Source organism: Cucumis melo, chromosome 2 (genome assembly GCF_025177605.1).
Source record: "Cucumis melo cultivar AY chromosome 2, USDA_Cmelo_AY_1.0, whole genome shotgun sequence".
Lineage (NCBI taxonomy): Eukaryota > Viridiplantae > Streptophyta > Magnoliopsida > Cucurbitales > Cucurbitaceae > Cucumis > Cucumis melo.
In genome coordinates, this window is record NC_066858.1 from 14,961,282 (window position 1) to 14,987,527 (window position 26,246).

General features: G+C 32.6%; 1 protein-coding gene across 7 annotated transcripts; it reads right to left on the minus strand.

Annotated features, from left to right (window-relative positions):
* Positions 1–35: 35 nt before the first annotated feature.
* On the minus strand, positions 36–8,553 carry LOC103487420 (uncharacterized). 7 transcript variants are annotated; one of them, XM_051081613.1, is made up of 11 exons: positions 8,237–8,553; positions 7,928–7,995; positions 7,399–7,460; positions 7,151–7,300; positions 5,595–5,771; positions 4,001–4,213; positions 2,696–3,664; positions 1,992–2,263; positions 1,411–1,467; positions 1,238–1,307; positions 36–905 (listed from the first exon to the last, which is right to left on the minus strand). In XM_051081613.1, the coding sequence occupies exons 1-11, from the start codon at positions 8,440–8,442 to the stop codon at positions 213–215; spliced, it is 2,937 nt and encodes a 978-aa protein (XP_050937570.1). In that variant the 5' UTR covers positions 8,443–8,553; the 3' UTR covers positions 36–212. The 7 variants fall into 7 exon arrangements, with proteins under 7 accessions (XP_050937570.1, XP_008443953.2, XP_008443952.2 ...); XM_008445731.2 differs by having other exon boundaries at positions 1,992–3,664; positions 7,151–7,258; XM_008445730.2 differs by having other exon boundaries at positions 1,992–3,664.
* Positions 8,554–26,246: the final 17,693 nt, after the last annotated feature.

The window sequence follows — 26,246 nt, forward strand, 5'->3', positions numbered from 1 at the left end:
AAAACAAATTAATTAGAGAGAGAGAAAGGATGATATAAAGAAAAAAATTTCCTGTACATTTATCGGCCAAAGAAGTGGGTCAAATACAAACAATGTAAAATAATAACCAAGCATGCTAGAAAAAGCAAAGATAATTATGGCAGCTATTTTACAAGGTGAATGAGAAATAAATAAATGGCAATTTATATGCAACATGGCCTTCAAGAAAGTAGTTAATTATCAGCCCTTGCCATCTCCAAAATGGAATCTAGATTTTGGGTGTCTTGGCTTTCTTCTGAATCATCAACTACTTGTGAAAAATCAAGGCTTGTGTAAGTTCGAATGCCCGGGCCATGTCCACCACAATCCCATGTCCGTCCTTGTTGAGCTTGTCTTACTTCCTTTTGATGTTGAGTTAATTCGATCTTCTTCCTTTTTGGATTGGGCGTAGGTGTATCCTCCTTTTGCTTGTCATGATTTGTAGTTGTCATTATTTGTATTCTTTTTGAGCTGTTGATGGATGTGGCACTTACCCTATGGCTAAAGGGAGGGTCGGCATTTTCTTGTCTTCCAGGGCATTGTTCGATTACCCACAAGCATCTCTTCTGGAGTTTTATTCTCCCATTTCTTGATAGCTTGTGTAGTATAGGAAGCAAATTTTGAGGGTAACTTGCAAATAAATGTTCACCGAATGAGGAACTCCAGAATGTAATGGTCCGCTCTGAAATGGAGGGATTCGGGTGGTCGAGAGTTTTTTCGAGTAGAGGTGCCAAAAGCTTCAGAAAGGCAGAGTCAGAGACTAATGAGGGGCAACCCTTTTGCAAATGACTAGTGATTTTAGACCAAAGGATTTGAAGCTCACTGTTAATGCTTTCATCCAATGTCTCCATTTTGGTCAGCCACAAGAGCAATGGAGAGGATATAATCTGGTAATGAAAGACAAGTGTTAAATGAAGAAAATATCATGAAAATGATCACCAATTGAATCACAAGAAAAAAATGAGGAAAACTAGTTATCCAAGTCGAGTATTCTTGAGCATAGTTCAGCCATATCAAATCTATGATAATGTCAGCGGTGAAATTGATTGCAATTACGTAGTTTTGAAGTGAAAAAATGAACTTTTCAAGACCAAAATCACCACCAGAATCAAAAGAGAACGAAAAATGTCCTAATATGCCTCAACTAAGTGCATGATCCCAATCGACTCGGTGTTTTGCAAAATGATTGGGTCAGATGAATGAAAATAGATTTAAGTACCTCAATGAACTCAAATATTTCGTGTTTCAAGTGAAGGCAGCTGACAAATTGAGCCAATGCGGAAAATACTCTGCAACATCCTTACTAGGGTGAGCTATTAATGTAAGCACAAGGCAAAGACTGAGAGGAATAAGTTGCACATGCAGATTATTACAATAATTGTTCCAAAATACCTGGAAAGCCAATTTGATGAATTCTTTCCTTGTTTTATCCATAATAGTCCAATAAATCTGTACCAGGAACAAGAAACCGAAGAGTTAGAGAGTTAAGGACAGACCCTATGCAGAGACAGTAAAGCTTATGCGATTAATATCACTTGAAACATTAATTGTGTTTTATATGGCATTTTCTATAGGAGCCTCATTAACCTCACAAAAATAGATACATATATTCCAGACCATTAGTTTTGCAAGCATTCATGTGCAAAGATTTTTTTTGAACTAGAATTCTCCTTTCATCTTCCATAATTCTTAAAAATACAGCTTTGAGCTGAATAAATGAAGTCCAATCAGAATCTGTTTCAAAATTGTAAGAGATGGGAAAGGCAAAGTTAACCACTTGATTTAGTCTATGATAACATTGTAGATATGTATCAAGAAACTACCATGCAAAGGGCACAATTATGCAATACCTAAGAAATAATCATCTTTTCACTTATAGTAGAGGAGACATGTTTAACAAAATAATAGCAAACCAGTACATGACCATATTATTGGTCTTCTACTAAAATCAAACAGCTACTGTTTTCAATTACCTGGCAGCCAATCTCAAGCTAGAACTATTGAAGCTGGATTTTTCACGGTTACTATCTTTTCTCATAATCCTATCTGATCTTCTCTTGGAAATTTGAAGCCCATTCAAAAGGTTTGTGACAATGTTGACGAATATTGAGAGGAAAACGACAATGAAATCTTCACAGCTAGAACAAGATTCACTCCCACACCCAGGCATCCTTTGATCATCAAGGCATCCTTTTAACATAGAAGCCAAACCCTCAGTAAAACTGATACTCACGAAACTGTCAAGCTGCAATGTGTTCACAGAACCATAAAGCGAATTCCAGACTTGGACAACAGATTCAAGCTCAAGACTCTCCAGGGGAGAGCCACACAATTTTTTTGAAGAGCATACAACAAAAGGGTAAGAAAGGAAATGGCATATGGTATCCACTCCTTCAGTTTCTGACTTGGTTTTCAAAGTGAGATGATTCCCCATAGTACTGCTCTCCATCAAACCTTTTGCTATTTCTATCCATATCTTCAGGCTACTGGGTACAATATTTTTATATAGAACTAATGAAGCTGCTGCAAGTAGATTATTTGGAGGTATAAATGAAGAAAATACAAGTTCAAAATATTTGTGCATTTCCTTTAGGATGCAATCTGTAAGGTGCATTTTTGAAGTAGACCGAACAGTAACTAAACTGTACATTACAACTAAATAAATTATAGGTGCTACCTTATCCATGTGAGATATAGAAGGCACACCAAGAACTTGGGCATAGCTGGTGTGATTGACTGATTGGACTGCATCCATTGCCTTGAGGTCTAATTCAACCTCATAGAGTGGGGATCCCAGTATAGAAGGTTCTAATTCCTTGGTGACAGCCTGAATAAAGTGAAGGACAGCATAATGTAAATGATGGTGAATATGGACATCACCACTTTTATCGTCAGACAAATGTCTTAAAAATTTTAAAATCTCCCTTATAGCAAACATAACATCATCATAATTAGCAGAGGGCTTTTTTAACTCTAGTTGGAGTCCTTTTAAGACAGATTTAAATAACTTTTGACAAGCATCATATGCAAAAGTCCTATTCTCATTGTTGAAGGTCTCCATTGATGCTGAACTGGTGATAACACAAATCATTTTTAAATGAAAGTTCAGATGATTTAGATTCCATGGCAACCACCTTATAGGACGCTTCCAAAACCTTTCACCAGCTTCTGAATATACAGTCTCAGACGTCACCATTTCTGATTTGTAGCATAACTGAGCAGTTACATCATTATCCATGTGTGAACACTTCGCCAATAGAAAATCATCCAGAAAACTTAAACACATAGTCCACAATCTGAGATTTTCATTATCTGGAACAAGCTGAAAAATTGCCTCGAGAACAGGCTCTAACACTAATTTTATCACGGATGGACTGTTTACAAATGATTCAAGTTTATAGAGAAGATAATGCCATGTGTTTAAACATGAAACGCGAACAAGTATGTCGCATTTACTCAGCATGACACCAACCAAAGGCACCATGATCAGCTTTATGCTTTTTGAAAACCCATTTGCTTGGATTTCACAATTATTTCCATTTAATAATTGCACTGTTTGATTGCTGTCCTTTTCTTTGACCAAATTAAATTTGCACGGGAGATTTGGAGTGTGAACAAGAGCATCAATTACACCTTCCCATGCAACCTGCAAGGTCAAGGTATCAAAACCTCTAAAAGAACAAAATTCATAAATATATATGTAATAGAACTTTCATCAAGCATGAATGAAATATAGGCCTTTTTATAAGAGCAACTAATATAATTTTGAATCTCAGATTTTTTGGGTCACCTATGCTCGTATGCTCAAGTCTTTCAAAGAACCCCAATTGAGACAAAAATGACTATTCTGTTTAACTGAGTCCTGAACAATCTCCCAAGTTCTACTTTGAACTGGAAGGCTTGCAGATTATATTTCCATGTCATTAACCCTTTTTTTTTACTTCTGACAGCATGCCATAAATATGCAATTCAAACCATGTACCTGAGAAGCAATTTGAACTTGAGGGTCATGATCTGAAAATGTCCGCTCAGGAATTTTAAGCATATTATTTACTAAACTTCTGTTCTTCATGGAATGAGATCCTAGTATCCGGATGAACCATCCCCAAGCTGCAATAGCCTGAACCTTCATTCCAAGACTTAATAATTTATCCATTCCAATAAGCAACGATTCCTTCATATCTTTCACGAGCACCTGTTGAAGTACAAAAGTTAGTATGTAAGAATGTTTACGTATTAAGTGTTTCTTATTCTTGCGACTTTATCTGTCTAAACCCATACACAGGTGATAGGCCTTGCCCAACTTTTTGTTTTACTCAGGGGGGTCTCACCAGGCTTCTGTAAATGAGAGGAAGATAAGCGAGCATCTCATGGTTCTTTCTTCCACCTTCATTTTCCCCCAAGAGTAAGTCTTCTAATTTTCCCCTTATGGTGCCAACCATCAACTGATAATGGTTGTTGGTTCCATCGTATCAAGTTACAAAGAGATGAAACTTCTTATTGAAGAAATGAATTATCAAAATATCTAGTGTCTCTTGTAGATGCTTCATATAGTGAGCAAACAAAGGTCCCCAGATTGTTTCATAGCTATTTTCAGACCTTTAAGACTGAGGTCAACTGTTTGATTATACAGCATGGTATGCCCAATATACAGACTTCCATCTGAACTATTGGACAACCATAACAGATTTTCTTTCTAAATTCCAAAAAGATCGTCAATGATATCTTGTTTGTGAAAGTCAAATGTGAATATGTGATAACACAGATAAACTGCATCTTTCTAGTAAAAGACTCCATATAGAAAGAAAGGAGTCAATCCCAATTCTGAAAATTAAAGTGAATTATGAGTGCACTTTTAGAAAGATCAAAGTTATGGCATATTCTTCAGTTTTTTATAATTGAAGAGAAGTAAAAAAGTAGCTTTAGTTTTCAAATAAGAAACATTGCATCAGAGAAACGCATATGGAATTTTGGGACCCAACAGATATTCCCCCACTCACTCTAGCAAAGGAGATTTAAAAATCCGTTCAATTGGCATTCATCAAAAAAGAAGGTGAATTTCAAAATTCTATAGCCAGACAACTCCAGGTGGGAACAACTTAACAGAAAAACTATGTCTCAAACTAACACCATGAAAAAAACTACAATTTGTTTCGGGCCAAATCTTCCGACAGCCCTATCTAGATTAGCGATATTTGTACCTTGACAACAAAAGGGTACATATAATAAGTTGAGTGAGCACAAAAGTGTCTAGGGAGATGATATATACACACAAATGTAGACATTCTTCACTTTCTACCATAAAGATAACCGAGATAATATGGTTTATTGTCTTTAGAATCACTAATACATTGCATGATGGATAGTAGAAACGAAAATTTTTCTTTATCATCAAATAGTATATCAGTAAATGCCCTCTAATTACCATTCTTACATATCTCCAAGTAGAGAGTTTTTGTTACTCCACTGGAGTACAGAGGCCTTTGTCTCTGTTGTATACTATCTTCTTGATGAGAAATTGTTTCTGACCAAAAAAAATTAAGACATTTAAGGCAATAAAACAGATAAATGAGTACCTTGGACAAGACTAGCGGAGGAGGTAATATTGTGGACCTGATCTTCAACAAACATCTCTCTGACATATCCCTCTCTCTTTTATCTGAGCTAAGAAGTCTTCTGTATATTGGAGGAGCCCATATATTGGATGACTCTCTCATTTTATCACTTAATTTGGCTGCCAGCATTGTAATAGCCTAATGTATAGCATCCAAAGGTAAATCAACAAATGAGTAAGAGAATAAGACAATTAAAGTCCATTTGCTTCATGACTAGAAATAAGTTCTCATAAACATTGTAAACAAGGAAGCAACCTTGTATTAAAATTTAAAAATATTGTCATATTCAAAATTGTATTAGACTATATCATCATGAACTTACTTTTTATAAGTACATAAGTTAGTGCATATCCATACCATCCCATTTTTCCCTGATTAACTTTTTGCATAACTAGTTTATCTATAGCCATTTGATTAACTAATTTATTGAATCCCATTGCTTTTTAACGTCAGATTGGAGAGGAGTAACCATAATTGTGAATTTACTAGTAGTCTAGAACAGTAGATGTCACAAAAGACTCTTACTGCTTAATGGATAATACAATATATTGACCAAAACAGAGTACCGTGCAATGTGTATATGGGTGTTTGTGTGCTCATAATGAGAACCATAGCTGTAAGATTAAACTACCCATTCAATTCGCCTATGCCATGACAGAGAAATGTTCCAGAGGAGTGAGCCTAGTGAAAGCCAGAAGATAATTGGCCCGAAAAGAGGGTTTTAGCACATGAAGAAGACTGAATAGAAGTGTAGGAAACAGTAGTAGTATAGAGCAGTTGGGGGTAGTATGGTTCACTGAGCACGAGTTTGTTCCTGGCTGTAGAGGATAGAACAATGAAAAGAAACTAGGGTCACTGTGGGAGGGGTATGAGTTGATAAGAGTAGGGTAAAGAAAGTAAGATCACTGCTGACATGAGGGATAGACCTCTCTAAGAGCTTGTGTGGTTTGACGTCTTTATATAGTAATGAAATAAGATTGCATTTTCTTCAAATGACTACTTGTAAGTATCAGATTTGTGCTCTACAGCCATAATGGATACTTAGCCGAGGAAAATATCATGATTTGCCCGAGGAAAATCCAAGAATACAGCTAGAAGTGAGTTTATCTAAGCCAATTTTTGGCAGTGACAAATGCAAATGGTAATGAAAGTCAGGGAAAGAATTTTTAATTTTCTATATCCTATTGTAAGTGGCATTGAAGAAGTCAATCTAAAAAAGTACCTAGGTAGCAACCACAGTATCTTAGTTTCCAGAAAACATATGTAACATCCACCCTGATTTTTACATGGGAGGAAAACAAACTCTTGCACATCTATCAAATGAAAGATACGAAGTATTCCTAACATGTCAGAACTGTAGACACAAACTTGCAGTACACACAGAGAATGGGAGAGGAAAGTTTCAATTCTGGACTTGACACCTGACAAAACAGCCTGTAACCAAGGCCATCCCATATCGCGGTAAGGTAGTAAAAGGTATGAAAGCTCTAATATAAGTCGTTGAACAAAACTTGTACCTGGATAGCCTCAAAAGTGGTCGACAAAGACCCATAGGGGTTGTTGAGTGCACGAGTAACTGCCAGCAATAAAGATTGGAAATTCATAGCTAGAATGTCTGAATCAAGCTGTTGAATAGATATGCACCAGACTCCTAAGTTACACACTGACTGTAATGAAATAGTTGTACGATAAGTTAAATTTAAAAAGAGGGCATAAAAAGCGCGGTTGATGAAAAATTCATTCTGGAGCTAGAAGTAGAACAAACCTTCAGTCTCGTTCTACTGATTAGTTCTGCCAATGACTTAAAGATAAAGTTGGCTTCTTTAGCTGGAACATGGATAAAAAGAAAAATATATGAAATTTTTTTCTATAGTAGTGAATAGCAGAAAATATTCATTCTCAACAATATTGCCACTAAAAAAGGCAGGCAGATTCGAGTAAAATATCTAAAATGATCATAGATTTTTGAGATCAGCATATCTGTTTGTCGCTTTTCTGCTAGTCTCTATAGCTAATTACATCTATACAGGGTATGCATGTATCCAGGTATGCCAATGCACATGCAATAAGATCTTAAAACAATTTGAGTCTACAAAAGGTAAAAGAAAAGCAACAGCTATGGGCATTTCTCATTAATACAAGCATTCAGATATTTCTACTCAAGCACCAGCACCTTTTGCTGATGAATGGTGACCAGTGCTTCGGGACTGGCTCTTTTATAGCTAAAAGTGAAGAAGGTAACCAATTGACAGTTAGAATTGAAAGAAAACCACCCTCATACCGTAAGTACATACCCGGAATGGCAGCAACAATCGATGAGTGATAAATTATGAATCCTAAGCACTTCAATGCCTGTGCGGCGCTGAATGAAGAAAACAAATGAAAATAAATCCGAATCACCAACTTAACATCCTCGGTCTTAAAATCTACCTTCAATTACATATACTTCATTTCAACCCTAAAATTTAGTTAAACCAATAATACGATGCTCTCAATCACAATAAACAACCGAATCGCGTTCAAATAAGAGGAAAAAGAACTGCAACTAGGTATCTTGAAGAAAGCAGGAAGTAACGAAAAGTGAGAATTTAAGGAAGCCTCACATTTCTTCGTCTTCATCTTGTGTATCGGAGACGATAGGGTGTATCGAATCCCGAGAAAACTCCGCTAGGGCATCAATTGAAGTGTGGTTTGTATTAGAAGCCTGTTGGATTTGTAGAAGAGAGGAGTAGGCAAGTGATTTGTTTGCTTTGACTCCAGAACAAATTAGGGTATTGATTTGTTGGAGACGGTTTGAGATGTCCGCCATTGCTGAAGAGTGAAGAGTGAAGAGTGAAGAAACAAATGAGAGAAAGGAGAGACCTAGTGGAAGAAGGAAGATTAATTTCGCGCCAAAAATTGTCCCGTCGGAGTGGCCACATGGCGGGGAATTTAATGGATATATATATATATATATATATCGCTCCATGTTTAAAAAGTAGAAGGCCGACAAAAATCACGACGAAAAATTTGTTATACTTAGATTTTTTTACAAATGGTAAATATTTTATTTATTTTTCTATTTTTATTTTCTATATAAAAATGTATATTTAAGTTAATAAATAGTCATTTTTGTGTTTTGTTATTTATTTTAGGATAATTACAACAAATAGCAATTTTTAGAATAATTATTAAATATGTAGCAATATTTTTAAAAAATTGTAAATATAGCAAAATTTATCCGTGATAGACCAACATTTGTTACATGGTCTGATAGACTCCTATCATTCATATATTTTGACAGATTTTGCTATATTTACAATTTTTTTAAAATACTACTATATACTTGATTATTTTGAATATAATTGTTACATTTGCAACTATCCCTTTATTTTATATTTGCTTTTGTGATGTTTGGTTGTTCTTTTGTGTTAGGTATTTCTTGCACGATACAACCAAAATATTGGTTCATTTCTTAGGTTAAAAACTCATGAAATTATGAAAATATTGATATGTCTATAAAAATTTAACTATTACTATGAGTATTTTGTAATCTATAATGTCATCGCCGAGTTTAAGTGAGTTATTTGCCAACTTTTATAGTGTTCAACTTTAATAAAATCTAGAACTTTTGTATAATTTAGTGATATAGTTTACGAAATAGATTTTGTCATATGTGTAATTTTATTTTTATTTTTTTATCAGTATTGATATAGACTTAATTAGTTATTAACCCTAATTGATACATAAAGTACACAACAAAAATATGCACAGTAGGAATTGAAAAACAAAACTTCACTAAAATTCATTCGCCCTCAAATGTTTAATAAGTTTAATAGACATAGAAACATTTGAAGATCATTTTTCGCTCAACATGTTTCAAATGCGATGATCGATTGTTGAGAATAACCACAAATTTGCCTAATCCAAAAGTCAATGATGTAGCAACTACTTTGTCTCGAGCAATAGATGAATTCAAGCAAGGGAAAGTTGAATGCATGGCAGATAAAGGTTGTACAGTTTTCTTACAATTTGGAAAAAGTTGAAATCAACATTCTGCTCTCATAAACATGCTTGCTACCACAAAATTAGTAGAAACAAATGAGAGCGATCTTGTGCAAAAGGTGTACTCTGGAAAGGCGCTCACATACGAGGGTGGATGGACACCATTTCAGTGTTCGCAAAAGGCACCAGAACCTTAATTCCCTTTATCATCAGGTTAAACAAAAGTATAAAGGAAGTATAAAGGCTTTTGTAGAGCAAAAAAAAAAATATGAATACTACCTGGTACCTTAAAGTGAACTATGAGGTACAAAACTAAAAAGAAAAACAACTAGTTTTCAAATTCAAAGCCAAAAAGATCATTGAAGTTGCATATTTAAAACGATAGGCAAGAAAACAAAATAAATGCAAAACATTGAATAGAAATCTATTATAAGACCCATAAGAGAAAATACAGAAAAAGAAAAAAACTTGTTTTGAATAGTTTGGTTATAGGGGTGTAAAAAATCGAAATGAACTGCTAGATCGATTCAGTTCAGTTTGGTTGGTTTATAAATATAATAATATGGAACCAAACAGGCTCGGTTCGGTTTCGTTTTCGTTTTCGGTTCGCGCAACATTAGGTTTAGAGTTAAACATTCAAACTAAAGAACATGTTCATCTTCATTCTATTCCGTCTTTCCTCCCTCTGCCATTCATTCTCCGTTGAAAGCTCTCGTTGTTCACCATTGAATTCCCCACTTGTGGTTGAGTTTTTCCCTTCTTCTCCCATCATTAAGGTAAATTTTATTTTTCCTTTTTGTGTTGAACTCATTTCTATACTCTCCATTTTTGTTACAAGTTTGGCAGATTTTTTTAATTCTAGAAGTTGCTCTAAAATACCTCTGCAAACCTAATTTTTCAAAATAGCTATTGACTCTCCTTTTTCTTTTTTCTTTTAACCAAAAATAAAAAAGATGGGGTCAAACAAGTTTTAACAAATTACTAAATTTTATTGTTTGTGGATATGCGGCAGAATGATACTCACAAAATTTTAGAACTATTACCAAAAATTGAGTAACTCTTTGATACACAAAGAGTTAAAAGTTAAGAGTAGGAAAGGAAAGTGACTAAAATTTGTTAACCACTGAAAGTAGTTTTTAAAATATTTATCAATTTTATTTTTATTAGTTTTTATCAAATAATTTAAATAAAACGGTTTTTTTTAAGAAAAACAAATATTTTTTATGCCTCTCGTCCAGAATTTGATAGGTCTTTTTACGATCGGTTTCGTAATTTGAAAAATAAAATTTTCCATCCAAATACATTTTAGATATTTTTCTCTAGCATTTTTTTTTTTTTTTTTTTTTTTGCAATTACATGAGCAACATAATTAAAATAAAATCAAATACTCAAGGGCTGTTTGGGTGTAGGATAATCACTGTGGAACCGTTTGGGAGAGGAAAGAAAAAAACTATATAGTCATTTCCATGTTTAGGACAAAGAATAAAAGGTGGAAAAGAAATATATTTAATCCACCTTATTCTTTGCTTCTCTTTCTTTCTCTAAATCCCCTCTTGTTTATTATCTTTCTTTCTCAAAAGGTGTGATATTATTATTATTATTATTATTATTATTATTATTATTTTATTAATAATAATAATAAGGGAAAAAAACATTTCGTCTTCCTCCTGCTATTTATTTCATCTACTTCCTCGTGCGATTTCGTCTTTTTTCTTTCCTCCTTTTTATCTGCAATTTATTTCCATCATCTTTCTTATTTTTCAATTCTTTATTTACGTTGTTTAATCTTTCCATCGTTTTTCTTCTTTTCCATTTTTTTTGTTTTTCCATCGTCTTTCTACTTTTCCTCTTCTTTTTTTCACTGTGATTTCTTTTCATCGTCTTTCTTGTTTTCCTTTTTTTTACGTCGTGTACAAAAGATAGCAAAATATAAAAGATCGTGCACAAAGAATCTTAAAAACAAATCATTTAGATTGGAGTAGCCAAATGTAAATTATCATGTAAAAAAAGTAAACAATCGTATAAGAAAAATAAAAGATCGTGTATAAAGAATCTTGAAAAAAAAATCATTTAGATTGGAGTAGCCAAATGTAAACGATTGTACAAAAAAGTAAACGATCGTGTAAAAAAAAGTTTGTGCATAAAAAATCTTTAAAAAAATCATTTAGATTAGAGTAACCAATGTAAACGATTGTTTAAAAAAAAAAGAAACGATCGTGTAAAAAAAATAAAAGATTGTGTACAAAGAATCTTGAAGAAAATCATTTAGGTTAGAGTAGCCAATATAAACGATCGTTTAAAAAAAAGTAAACGATCGTGTAAAAAAACAATAAAAGATCATGTATAAACAATCTTGAAAAAAAAATCATTTAGATTAGAGTAGCCAATGTAAACGATCATTTAAACAAGTAAACGATCGTGTAAAAAAAACAAAAGATCACGTATAAAGAATCTTGAAAAATAATCATTTGAATTGGAGTAGCCAAATGTAAACAATCGTGTAAAAAAGGTAAACGATTGGGTAAAAAAAAGTAAACGATCGTATAAAGAAATCTAAACAATTGTGTACCAAATTTTGAAAAAAAAAATCATATCTAAACGATCGCGTATAAATTGTAGTCATATTTAAACGATCGCGTATAAGTTGTAGTCATATCTAAACGATCGCATATCAAACTATAATCAAATCTAAACGATCGGAAATATATTACGCCCGCGTTGTTGACGAGACATTTTTGTTATTTTACACGGTAGGGCCTCTGGGCTTTTTTCGTTTTTGAAATTATTTTCTAGAGTATAAATATTTTGCCTTTTTTATATTTTTGAAAAGACACTAATAATTATTATTATTATTTTAAATTAAGAAATTTATTATTATTATTATTATTATTGTTATTATTACTATTTTTATTATTTTAATACTATATTTCATAATAGAGTTGTACGATATAATTGATGTTCGCCGTTTAACTGCATTCGAAAAGAAAAACATTTGTTTCCTATATTTCATTTTGTTTCAATGCTATTATGTTGGTCGTCGTTTTTTTAAGTCGATTGTTAACGATATGTAATTTTTTGATATTGTACTTACAACATTAATTTAAAGAAAATACATGTAATTTCTTTCGCACGTAATGCACCAATTAATTTGTTGGTACGAAAAACTTGCGTACAAAACGTTCAAAAGTAACATCGTATTTACCAAAGTTAATGAAATATGTTTTCCAATAAAAATTCCAAAATTTGGTAAATAAAATATGAATATTCGTATATTGGATTTACGATACGAATTAGAAAAGAATACATTTGTATGAAGTAAAAAATTTATAATTAAATTTTTTAAATCGATTGTTAACGGTACACAATTTTTTGATATTGCACTTACAACATCAATTTGAAGAAAATACATGTAATTTCTTTTGCACGTAGTGCATTAATTAATTTTTTGGCACGAAAAGCTTATGTACAAAACATTGAAAATTAACACCGTATTTACAAAATTTAATGAAACATTTCCAATAAAATTTTCAAATGTTGGTAAATAAAATATGAATATTTGTGTATTTGATTTACAATATGAATTTAAAAAAATATACATTTGTACGAATTTAAAAAAAAAAAAGAAATAATAAAGTTTTTTAAATGGGGTCTTTTCAAAAATATAAAAAAGCGGCAAAATATTTGCACTTTATAGAACAGTTCAAAAAGTGAAAAAAGCCTAAAGGCCCACCGTGTAAAATACCAAAAATGTCGCGTCAACCATGCCGTCAATAATGTACGCGTGATATATTTGCGATCGTTTAGATTTGGTTATTGTTTGATACGCGTTCGTTTAGATATGGCTACAATTTATACACGATCGTTTAGATATGGTTCAATATATACGTCATCGTTTAGATATGACTATAATTTATACGCAATCGTTTAGATATGACTACAACGCAATCGTTTAGATATAGCTACAATTTATATGCGATCGTTTAGATATGGTTACAATTTATCTTTTCAATTTCATCGTTTAATTTTGTTACACGATCGTTTAGATTTAGGGACCTAAATCTAAATGATTTTTTTTAAATTTGGTACACGATTTTTTTAATTCTTTTGGTACACGATCGTTTAGATTTCTTTACACGATCAGTTAGATTTATTTACATGATCGTTTACTTTTTACACGATCGTTTACATTTGGCTACTCCAATCCAAATGATTTTTTTCATGATTTTTTTCAAGATTTTTTATACATGATCTTTTTATTTTTTTTACACAATCGTTTATTTTTTTAAACGATCATTTATATTTGGCTACTCCAATCTAAATGATTTTTTTCAAGATTATTTATACACAATTTTTTATTTTTTTTACACGATCGTTTACATTTGGCTACTCCAATCTAAATGATTTTTTTCAAGATTCTTTATACACAATTTTTTATTTTTTTTACACGATCGTTTACATTTGGCTACTCCAATCTAAATGATTTTTTTCAAGATTCTTTATACACAATTTTTTATTTTTTTTACGGATCATTTACATTTGGCTACTCCAATCTAAATGATTTTTTTTTCAAGATTCTTTATACAGAATCTTTTAGATTTTGCTATTTTGTTGTACACAGCCGTTTAGATTTGGTTACCTAAATGTAAACGCGTAAAAAAAATACGATGGAAAGAAATCACAGCAAAAAAAAAAAAAGAAGAAGAGAAAAAGTAGAAAGATGATGGAAAGAAATCAAAGCGAAAAAAACGAAGAGGAAAAGAAGAAAAACGATGGGAAGATTAAACAACATAAATAAAGAATTGAAAAATAAGAAAGATGATGGAAAGAAATCACAGAAAAGAAAAAGAGAAAAGAAGAAAGACGAAATCGCAGGGGAAGACGAGGAAGACGAAATAACAGGAGGAAGACGAATCGCGAGGAAGAAAAAAAAGATGCAAGGGCAAACGTGAAATATTTAAAAATGGCTAACTTTATGGGCTTTGTTACACGAGCCGTAAATAGTTTACAGTTTTGTTACATTTATGTAAGTTTCCCTTTTTAAATCGACTGTTAACAATACGCAATTTTTCGATATTACTCTTACAACATCAATCTTTCACATGTAATGTATCAATTAATTTTTTGGCACTGAAAATTTGCCTACAAAATGTTCAAAATTGACATCCTATTTACGAAAGCTAATAGAACATGTTTTTCGATAAAAAAAAATCAAATTTTAGTAAATAAAATACAAATATTTGTATATTGGATTTACAATATGAATTTTTTTAAAAATACATTTGTACTAATTTTAAAAAAGAAATAATAAAAAAAATTGTCATATTTCTTCCCACTTATTCCTTCTTCCAAACAAGGATTATAAATAATCCCTCATAATCCTCCCACTTATTCTTTCCCCCAAACAAGAATTATTATTATCTTTTCCTTTTCATAATCCCCCCTTCTCCTTATTCCTTTTCCCCCTTTTTCCTTTCCTTCCCCCAAACACCCCCTATGGGGTTAGGTTATCCCAACCCTAACCCCCGTTTGGAACAAGGGTTATGGAAACCCTAGTTTTAGGGTTTCTATAATAGCTGTTTTATCCCTAACCCTTCATTTCCACTCTGTCGAAAACGACTCCTCCCATTTCTTTCCCTTCAACTCGTGTTTCACTCTTCTCTTAATCCATGTTGAAATTTTTCGATCGTGTTCTTCTTCCACTTTCGATTTTTGTGGTTCCTTCTTCTTCCTATTCTCTTCCATTTTTGTTTTACGTCCATTTGTTGAAGGGAAGTTCGACTGTTGATGATTTTTTCGTTGAAAATCCATTCCCCCGTTTCCATGGAAAAAGGGTTTCCTACATTGATGCCCAATGCCGATCTACATCTCTCTCATCTGTCTCTCTCACTCCCTGAAAATCCAATGTGGGTTTATTGAAGGCAGCCCTCCACCAGCGTTGCCTCCAAACTCCTTTCGATTTTCTCTTTTTTGGGTGTTCTTCGTGAACATGCATGTTTGTTTTCCCTCTTGAATGTTTTCCTTGCCGCTCTATCTAACCCATACGCCACTTGGTATTAAAGTTATCGTTTCGGGTTGCCATTCACTGATGTAAACACATGTACTTCACAACTTTGCCTGGCAATGGGTCAAAATCGAGCATGGTAGGGAGGTATTCTTCTATTTGAATCCTATTATTTTCAAACACAAGCCGATGATGAGTATATTTCTCTGTTTTCCATTACATTTGAATCGTTTTGTTACATATATATAACTTTTTTTGCTATTTTCCATTCATTGATTTCGGATGTTTTCCATTGACTAATTTCGTTTCTAGTTTGGTCTACTGATTTTGGTAGTTTTCCATTGACTGATTTCTTTTGTATTTCGGTCTACTGATTTCGGTTGTTTGGGTATCCGTTGTTGTCATTGATCTTTCTTTATGCACTTCACAAAGTAATTTTTTGTAATGTTTCTATTAGGTGATTATGTCCCTTGTAGAACCACTTTGTTTGCTCTTAAAATTGATTAACTATGAATTGTCCTGGCTGCTTCACTGTCATAAAAAAATTTGTTTCCAAGTTTTCTTTACTCACTCATCTCATTGGGAAAAAATCATTTCAGATGTGCAGATTGTTTTGTCTCTTCAACATATTTGGCTATCTTTTTTTGTTGTACTTTTTGTATAGCTTCCAATAGCTACCCTTTGACTATGCTTGGACTTATCTCTTCATTTATCCTGATTTTGCAGAGAGGCAGAGATTCCCTCCGTCTTTTTTGGTGTGGTCATTTATGTCATTATTTACTCCCTCATCACCCACTATATAAACCACATTTCCTCTTTTCATTTACCACTTGCATTTGTGATTGACTGCCTTATTCCTTTGTTTTAGTGTTTTCTCATTCGTAGGTAAATTATTTTGTTGTTTCCATACTTTTGTCCTAGTTGTTTGTTTTTACCTTGTTTTGTTTTCTACGTACATTCCATATTTCCTTTTTGGTACTCACGTTTGTTTGGTGTTTTCTCACGTATGTCTGCCTTGTTTTTCAAGTACATTCCATATTTCCATATTTCCTTATACGATTCTTCTTTCTTATGTAATTTTTTTTCTTTCCTTCTCTTCTAATGTAGGTTTCTTTCCATATTAGTGTATCTTACTTATTTTCTTCTGTCTTATCACTACTAGAAAAAGACCCTTTCTTGACGGTTTTTGGTAAAAACGTCAAGAAAGGGGTGGTTTAATAAGAAAACCATTAAGAATTTTGATGAAAAGGCGGAGGGGAGGCAATTTTCAAAATTCTTGACGATTTTAAACCGTCAAGCAATATGAACGTTTTTCTTGACTGTTATAAACTGTCAAGGATTATCTTCTAAATTCTTGACGTTTTTAAAACGTCAAGATTTATTATAAAATCAACATTCTTGACTTTTTTAAACGTCAAATAATATGTAATTATACTTGACGTTTTAAAAACGTAAAGAATTTTATTGAAAAGGCGGAGACTGAGAAATTTTAAAATTTCTTGACATTTTTAAAACGTCAAGTAAGAGAATTTTACTTGACGTTTCAGAAACGTCAAGAATTACTAAATTAATTGAAAAAAATAAAAAAAAATCTTTTTTTTTTAAAAAAAAAAACTAAATTCTTGTAACTTTTTAAATAAAAAACTAGCTTCATTTTTCTAAAAAAAATTAAATCCCCAATTTTCCTTTTCTTCCAATCTAAACCCTCAATTTTCCCTTCTTTTCGTCTTCATTGTTCGCGGTCGCCATCTCTCGCACGAACCTTCTCTTCGTCTTCCTTGTTCGTCATCACCCTAAATCTCTCGCACGAACCTTCTCTTCGTCCTCCTTGTTCGCAAAAATCAAATCCTCTGTCGTGTTTCTGTTGAGCCTTCTCTCGAAATGAAGTCGCCTTCCAAGATTTCGTCTTTCCCATCCACGAAAACTCAGTCCTCTGTCGTTTTCATCGGTTCGCACCCCACCGTTTACCTAGTCGTTAACATTTAGATTCACCATCGTTCTCCCTTCGTTGGTGTTCATGCAATCAACGCCTATCACGCGAGGTCGTTCTATTTCGCGTTTCTTCCAGTTGTCGTTGCGCACAAACTCGCACCTCCGCCCTCTACTCACTCCGATCAATTGTTCCGAATATAAGTAAGGTTTGGTTTAATTGATTAATTCATTGTTGGTGTTTGATTATCCATAACTAGGCTATCACTCTTTTTGGATTCTTTTTCTCAATTAATCAATAAAGAAATTTTGGATTGAGCAGATGGAAAATCCAAGTGATGAATAGAAGGAGGAAGTTTCTTTTAATCTCATTTCAGTTAGGTGGGGATGTTTTTCTTTGTAACTTCTTTGTGACAAGTCATAATCTTCTTGTGTCTTGTACTGTATATACTTAGTATCTCCATAACACGCTTGTCTATTTGAAAACAATGATGGGGAAAAGCTCTCTTAGTATCTCATTCATGTTGTTATTTTAATTAGGTCTCATTTGATATTATTGGGTTTTAGAACTCTTTAAAAGTTTCTTTCTCTACTAAGTGTATTGATGAATTAATGTTACAGATTGAACTTTTCTTATTAAAAACTGTTACAGATTGAATTTGATCATGTGTTATCTTTGTATCCAGGTACATGTGCCACAATTTGATCTCCATACCTTTTTTCTCTTCCAGCAAATCATTGCCCCTTCCATTAAATGGTTTACTGTAGAGCAACGTTGGCGGTATGAGAGAATGATTAGAGGTTGGCGTTGTGAGCATTACCAATGGGATGTGGATATCAATATCATTGGAGTAGTTGAGATTATGATATGTGAAGTTATTAATTTTTGGTTGTAACACAGTTGTGTCGATCAGTTGGAGGCAACTATCCCTCACTCCCATCCTTAAGCTCTTTACTTTTGGATAATGGGCAATTGCTTTTCCAACGAAGCGGCTGGTCAGTCTTCCATTGGTGGTACTGCCTTCTCCCAAAGTACTACTTCCAATGTTTCCATAGATTGTTTTTTGTTATCTCGGGGCTATCGGGGCCTCTATTCCCAGATCGAGGTTCTCTTCTCCTTTCTTTTTCACCTGCTTCATTCAATTATTTGGTTGTACCCTCTCAAGTCCTTTGTGTGTTTAGTGCCCCATCCTTTACTCTCTGTTGCTGTTTCCAATTGGGTTGTATTATCTTCTGGGGTATACATGTTAGATTTGCTGTAGATGTAGCCATGGTTGCTTCCTCCGTTGTTGCTTATTCTTAACTTCATGTAATTTATAGCCATCTAATTCGTTTCATCTTCCTACTTCTTCTCCGATTCTAATGGCAGCTTTCATTCTCTGCATCCAACTTGCGCGACCGAGATATATTCTCTAAGGTCAGTATCTCTTTGATGGACGTCAAAAGACTGCATCTTGAAAAATGATTTCATCCAAGATATATTCATATGGGCTTTTTTATTCCTCTGAAAGAATGCCATTTGTATATTACACATCCTTATACATGAGTTTCCAAGGTTGTTGTAGTATTTTCACGTTTCATGAGTGAAAAGATAGAATCAAGTTGCGTAATTACTTTCATTTCTGGAGCTCCTAAGTGATTGAAGATAGTTGATTTATATTTAAAATATGTTTAAAGTTTTAGAGTTAGTAGAGTTAGTTACTGATCAAGTTTTGGTAATGTCCCCTAAGTCAGTGTTAAGATTTTGGGTTGTTACAGAACCACTATAATATATCTTGTCTTTATCTTTTGCTTGTCTGAATTTGTTGCTACAAGTTTGCCTTGTGTTTCTGATGTTTATAGAGTTCAATTTTTACAATATACTACGAATTGGTGCTATAAGTAACAATATTTTACACCCCCCTCCGCTTCTTATTTTTTTTCTTAATTTTTCTTGGATGCGGTAATTTTACTATAATTTTGCAGAAGGATTGATTGAATGCCACTTTGCAAATTTTGTGGAGAATGGTGTCAATTTTGTTTACCTCGTTGTCTTCTCTGTCCCTGTAAATATATTCTTGTTCTACTTTTGAATTTTGAATTTTTAAGGTATTGAATAGACCGTTTGTTTTACTCTTCAGGTCGGTGGCAGGTTGATGTTCTGACTTCAAAAACAAATTTCATTAGACAATCTAATGTTCTCGAGCAGCAAGAAATACTCAACAAATGCTAGAGTATTATGAAAGAGGTGAACGCCACAATCTCTTTTGTTTAATGATTTTGCCTATCTTTATTTTTAGAAAATGAAATACAGAAAATCAGATTTTTTTTTCTTCTATATCATAACCATTACTATATACAAGACAGAACTAGTTCTATTTACTTGTCAAACTTTAACGACAAATTATCGATGTTGTGGTTTCAAATTATCCATATCTCAATTGGTTTGACATTATTGTTTACATTTCATTTGACAAAAAAGAATATTTGATTAGTAACTATGCTTTCAAAATGTCAGATGGAAATGGAAAGAATAAAGTTGGGGCCATCCGACAAGGAAGCCTACACCCAATCGCTACATTCTAATACTTCATCGCCAAAGAAATTTTCTGTTGACATCATGAATCACCATATGTATGGCCTAGTTCTCACTGGAAACACATTTTTTGGACTGTTTTTCTCATAATAAGGTTAGCTTACTTTCTATATGACTTTTTATCTGGTCAAATTTAGTTTTCTGCCTTCATTTTGAGTAGATTTTGCCAGTGCAAACTGCTACGTGGTCATAAATGGAATAAATAATTTGTCTGTTTGATGATGAGATCTAATTGAAATTTTTTTGCACCTTGACTTCTACTTTTATTTTTTTTACTAACTCAGATTCCTGTTTATAGGATTGGAAGATCAAATATTGGAGGCTGGAGCAGATATTTTGGTTACTTCATCTTACCAGGTTTGTAATGCCAATGGATTAAGCTTTCTTTGTTTTAGTACTTTTCACTCTGTGATGGCTTTGGGGTGTCTTTCTTTTAAACGTTCTACTGTTGTTTTTTTAAAACTTAATGGTTCAAATCAAATATTTTCATGACGATGAATAGAATGAGTGAGGATCAAACTGATCACTCCTCTTGAATTGAAGTCAAAAAGTTCAAAATGAGCGTTTCTGCCAATGACTCATAGTACAGGTGAATTTGAAACAATTAGTTACAAGGAGTTTGTAAATATTTGGTATTGACAATCTGATCTAAACCTATTTCCACCTCCCCTTTACATTGTTATCATCAACATAGCTGATCATTAATCCTATATTTGTTGTTGTGATGTTATCTACTTCTTGTAGATTGGCTCTGCTGTTGGTGGTACTTATTTTAGCTCATGAATTGGAGGTAGTAGAGGATGCAGAATGCAAGTTTATTTGAAGCCAAGTTTCATTCAAGGTCATTGAGCTCGGTTGATAGAAGTAATGTTTTGAATATGACAATATCGAACAAATATGTAAAGTTTTCAAAATGTTGATACATATATGGTAAAATGTTAATATATGTTAAAGTTTTGGAATTGTTCTAGTGCATATTTATGTTTGAGTTTTCAAACTATATTTGTGTATATTTGTCGTTTATATGTAGTTGAATTCTTGGACCAATGGGAGCATAATATAGGAACTAGTAATTAAATTACAATTAAAAAATTGAAAAATTGCTTGACGGTTCTGAAATGTTATGAACAATAAATTTCTTGACGGTTTGCAAATGTCATAAACAACAAAATTCTTGACGGTTCCAAAATGTCATAAACAATCACTTTCTTGACGGTTATTAAATGTTATGAAAAATGCACTCTTGACGGTTTTAAAATGTCATGAATATTCATATTGTTAACGGTTTTTGTCATTCATAGTCACATTCTTGACGGTTCTAAACTGTCATTAAAACTTATAATCTTGACGGTTCTAAACTGTCATGAATAATTGAATACTTGACGGTTATAAACTGTTAACGTTAACAATTCTTGACGTTTTTTACAACTGTCAAGAAAATTGCCTTTCTTGACACTGGATTCAACGACGGTTTTAAAACCGTCAAGAATAATCATTCTTGACAGTTTAAAACCGTCAAGAGAGTCAGTTTCTGTAGTAGTGTATGTAATTTTTTTCTTTCCTTCTCTTTTAATGTATGTTTCTTTCCATATTAGTGTATCTTACCTATTTTCTTCTGTATTATGTATTTCTTTTCTTTCCTTCTCTTCTAATGTATGTTTCTTTCCATATTAGTGTACCTTATCTATTTTCTTCCGTCTTATGTAATTTTTTTCTTTCTTTTCTTCTAATGTATGTTTCTTTCCATATTAGTGTACCTTACCTATTTTCTTTTGTCTTATGTAATCTTTTTCTTTCCTTCTCTTTTAATGTATGTTTCTTTCCATATATATTAGAGTACTTTACTTATTTTGAAATATTTCCAATGATGTTTCAACTACTATAAATCTCCTGTTAATGTTGTTAGATAACTTTACTTACTATTATTTATTTTCTTTGTTGTCTTGTGTGTCGTCTGTACTTTCTACTTTGTCTCTTCATATGCTTTGTTATTTGTTTTTTCCCTCCTAATTCATGTTTCCACTACAATGAAATCTGGTTCAACTTATTGAACCGATTTTGAAACTTTGAGGCTCCTTAACATCTTATTCGAAAAATTCTTTTTACATTTGAGTGTTGTATTTTAACGTCGCGTCATTTCTTCTACGTATAAGGTATGTAATCGTTCCTTTTCTATTTTTTATTTCTTCATTTCTACTGCATTTAAAATACTTCTCGTATTTTCGGCGTTTTTCGTTTCGTAACTTCTTTACTTTTTTATGCAGAACGGTCGCGGTCATCTCACCCTTCTAAGAAGTACTACAAATTAGCCGTTTGTAGATTCAAAGTTTGATTTGTAGTGCTTTTGTTTCATTAGAATTAAAATTGTGTAATTTAATTTTATTTGTAGGGGACAAACTTTCGGTTTTGTAATTTTGTAATTTTTTGTTTTCTATGGACATTTGACCTATTTAATAAATTTGGTATTATTTTGTTTTATTCTATGCTTACAAAGTTTGAATTTTGTGTTATTTTTTTAGATGCACGGGCATTACATTTTCTTTTGAAAGTTACCATCCCAATGTAAAGAATTTCACTAGTACGACTCACATTAGTAACAAAATATTTTACTACAATTTTTTTAAAATTTCTAATACCTTATCATAACAATCATAGGTCTCAAACGTGAATTTCATTAATTGAAACGGAATAGAAATGAGAACTTCACATTTTTTTGAAAAATTAAAACATTTGAAATGGCTCTTTTTAAAAATGCCCCTAAGTTGTCCAAGTAATTAAATTAAATTAACAATATTTAATACGTACTATACTTCATATTTCACCATATTCTAAAAAGTGTTTAACTAATTGTCCTAAGTTGTGAAAAAAAATCGAACTTCGACGATTAAAAACATAGTAAAGTTGTAATTGTAGCACATTCTATTTTTAAAATATTTCATTCATTATGACACATACTTGTACAACTATAGTAACATTTTTTTAAAAAAATTTAACCGCTAAACCCTTTTAAAACTTTTGGAATTTATGTCCTAAAACTCATACTTTGTTATTTGATTCAATAAAGTTTATTATTGAATGCTATAATCTTAAAACCAATAAATATTAAGGTCCTGAGGCTATTTTACTAAGTTTGTCAATATACTTGGACTTTATGTAGAGACATAAACATGGATTAAGTTCGAGTTAATAACCCAAATAGTCTATAGTGTATGAATAAGGTTGGGCGCCTTATTCTGGAAAAACACTATGGATGCGGCCATTTTCATTTTCATTTTCCATCTCCATGGCAGCCACAAATGACGAACGACGGCAGCCATCTTCATTTTCCATCTCCACGGCCCCCAGGAACGACAAACTACGACAGCCATGTCTAATTATTTTTCATTCAAACCCTATCTCACGTTTAGCCGCCCCCTCCCTTCTATTACCACGTTGCCCTCAGTTGCCGCAGTCTCAGCCTTCCGACAAGATCGCAGACGCCTCCCATCCGTCTCACACTCTATATCTTCTTACAAACACTGGTTAGTGATTGGTTCATTTGATTTTTAGATGGAACCGAACAAAAAACTTGAAATGGAAGACCCTGAGAAGAAGAAGAAGGAAGAAAAGGTTTCTTTCCCATTTCTTATTTATCTTTGATTATATTGCTTATGTCTACGTCGATACGTGTATGAAGGACGCATTTTTTTGGCAGTTTGGTATAGTGTTATTGCTATTGTTTTGTTTTATTTTAATTGATTGTTTGGTCCTACTCCTATCCAATTGAAGGGAATTTTAGTTTTTTTTTAATTCATTGTCATTTCTTGTAGAATTTTTTCCGCTCCACAGTTGGATTGTTCTAGAAGTTGAATTCTCCTAGTTTTAATTGTTTATATTCCAGGGAAATGTGCCTTGAAACTATTCTACTGGGATTTATTTCTGAAAGAACTTGCGAATAGATTCATTCGTAGTCTAACGAATAAATAATAATTCTCAAGAACTCCCAAAAAGCATTAATTCTTATTGTGCCAAAAAAACATCTATTAATTGTTTGTTAGTTGAAAAGTTTCATTATCTCATTCAAAACACTTGGAACTTCTTTTTGTAGTTTTGGACTTCTTCAATCACTTTTCAGCTACGACTCAAGTCATTTTCGGTAAGTTTTGTGTTAAGACTTTGTTTAGATCAATCATTTAGACATTTCACATTCACTAGAAGAAATATGGCCTATGTGTTTTGGAATCTACATGAACCGATCTGAAACCAGGTACGTTTTTGTGAACTCGTCAATTCAAGAACTTAGCTATGGTTTGGTTCTTAAGAATTCGTTTAGTTAAGACTTTGAGGGATGAGTTTTGTTGATGTATTGAAGCAGGAGAAATTATATGCGGTAAGGTAGGCGTCTTGTATTATAATATAGAAATGATAATATAGTAAGCGTTTATGGATCATGCGTGCGTTTTATGTAGGCATTTTGTATTTATGTGTTGCCTGTAATATGTTTTGTTTTGTTTAATACATATGTACCTTAATTTTTTTGACAGAAGGAGATTTAGCTAAGGCCCTTGCAGTAAGTTTTCATTTTTCACACTTATGAATTGACATTGGTTTCTATCTCTCTCTCCTTGGATGGCTCATAACTTTTTTTTTTTGCTTTCCATTTTCAAACTCTGTTTGTAATTGTTTTATATTGTTCACTTTTATGGTTTTTGATTATCAATTGCATTCCACGATCGTTCGCTCCTGTTCTATAATTTGTACATTTGAGTCATTATTAAGAAAACCTTTCGCTAAAGAGTTTCATAGGTCATTGATATGGTTGAGCCGAACTACAAAAAAATATAAATGAACTGAAGTAAATGTATCAATAGATAAGATTGCTTTTGATATTTGAACAACATTCTTAGAAATCTATTGATATGTTTTTCAGTGCATTATCATTGATTGTTTAACAAGGCTGATCGATCTTTGTTGTCGTATGGTGCTTGGTCTTGAATATATTCTTTTTCAAGAAGTTGTTCAATGGAAGGTTTGAGAAAGGTGAAAAATTAATTATGGAAGATCTATGCCTTAGTAAACTTTTAAGTTTTGTAATATGTATTTTCTATTTGATTTAGGCTGAGGAAATGAGTGCTTTTGTCTTACTTAAAAGAGGTATGAAGGTGGCTGAGACATTGCCAATCGAAATTACTGGACTGTAAGTTTTGCTAACATAATTTTATTTTACTATTTATGATTGGTATATTTTGCCTTGGATTCTGCTATTCAATACAATTTATTGTAATTAGTTTTTGTTGTATGCTAGCAAGATATATCATTTGAAGTGGTTAGAAAATCTTTGGAGACTTATTATATAATATTAGTCCACACTATTCAGTTTACAAGACTATCGAGTAACTCTTTAGGAAATGAGAAAAATTTTAATGACTATCATTCTCCATGCATTTCTCATTTGAGTTTATTTTATTTAAGTATTTAATTGAAGATGTTCTTTAATTGGAGATTGTTTTATAGTTAACCACTTGAATTAAGGAAGTTTGTTTAATGTTGTGGCGATCTACAAATTTATTGTTATAGTATGTAATTTCATGCGGTGTTTGTTATAATTGTTGATGTCTGTTTCTATCCCCCTTCCCTCCATCTGTCCCATCTCGCCTATGTGTTTATGAATGAATGTTGCATCGCCTGTTCTTTTTGGATTTTGTTCTCTGGATCTTAGCTAGCTTTCCTTACCATTGTTTGCAGATGGGCTTTCGAGTGTTATTGAAATAAAAGGCCAACAGGTTCGAGTGGAGCTTGCATCTCAAATGAATGTTGTCAGAGGCATGTTTTGATTTTGAGCAACAGTTTATTTGATTTAGTGACATTACTTGCATACAGTTTTTTAAGAATATCTGAGAACTGTTAAAGTCTCAAATGGAAGTTAAACATGTGGTATTAACTCTATAATGCTTGTTTTATTTGAGCAGTTGACCACAATTTTATCTCGGATAATATGGCCATTTCAACTCCTCATCGGTAAATATAAGATATAATACATAACTAATCTCCTTTTGTTTGTTTGTTATTTCAAGGTTCTAATGTTTGCTATGTACCAGTGATGCATCTAGATATGGTATGAGAAGTGAAACTTCAATGCATCCTT

What these genes read in the sequence shown, in the direction of transcription:
- LOC103487420 (XM_008445730.2), bottom strand. Translation starts at nt 8,442, where the DNA reads ATGGCGGACATCTCAAACCGTCTCCAACAAATCAATACCCTAATTTGT. An exon ending in CTCCGCTAGTCTTGTCCAAG is followed by an intron (nt 4,214 to 5,594) that starts GTACTCATTTAT and finishes GTACTTCAACAG; the next exon opens with GTGCTCGTGAAAGATATGAA. An exon ending in AAATATTTGAGTTCATTGAG is followed by an intron (nt 906 to 1,237) that starts GTACTTAAATCT and finishes TTTCATTACCAG; the next exon opens with ATTATATCCTCTCCATTGCT.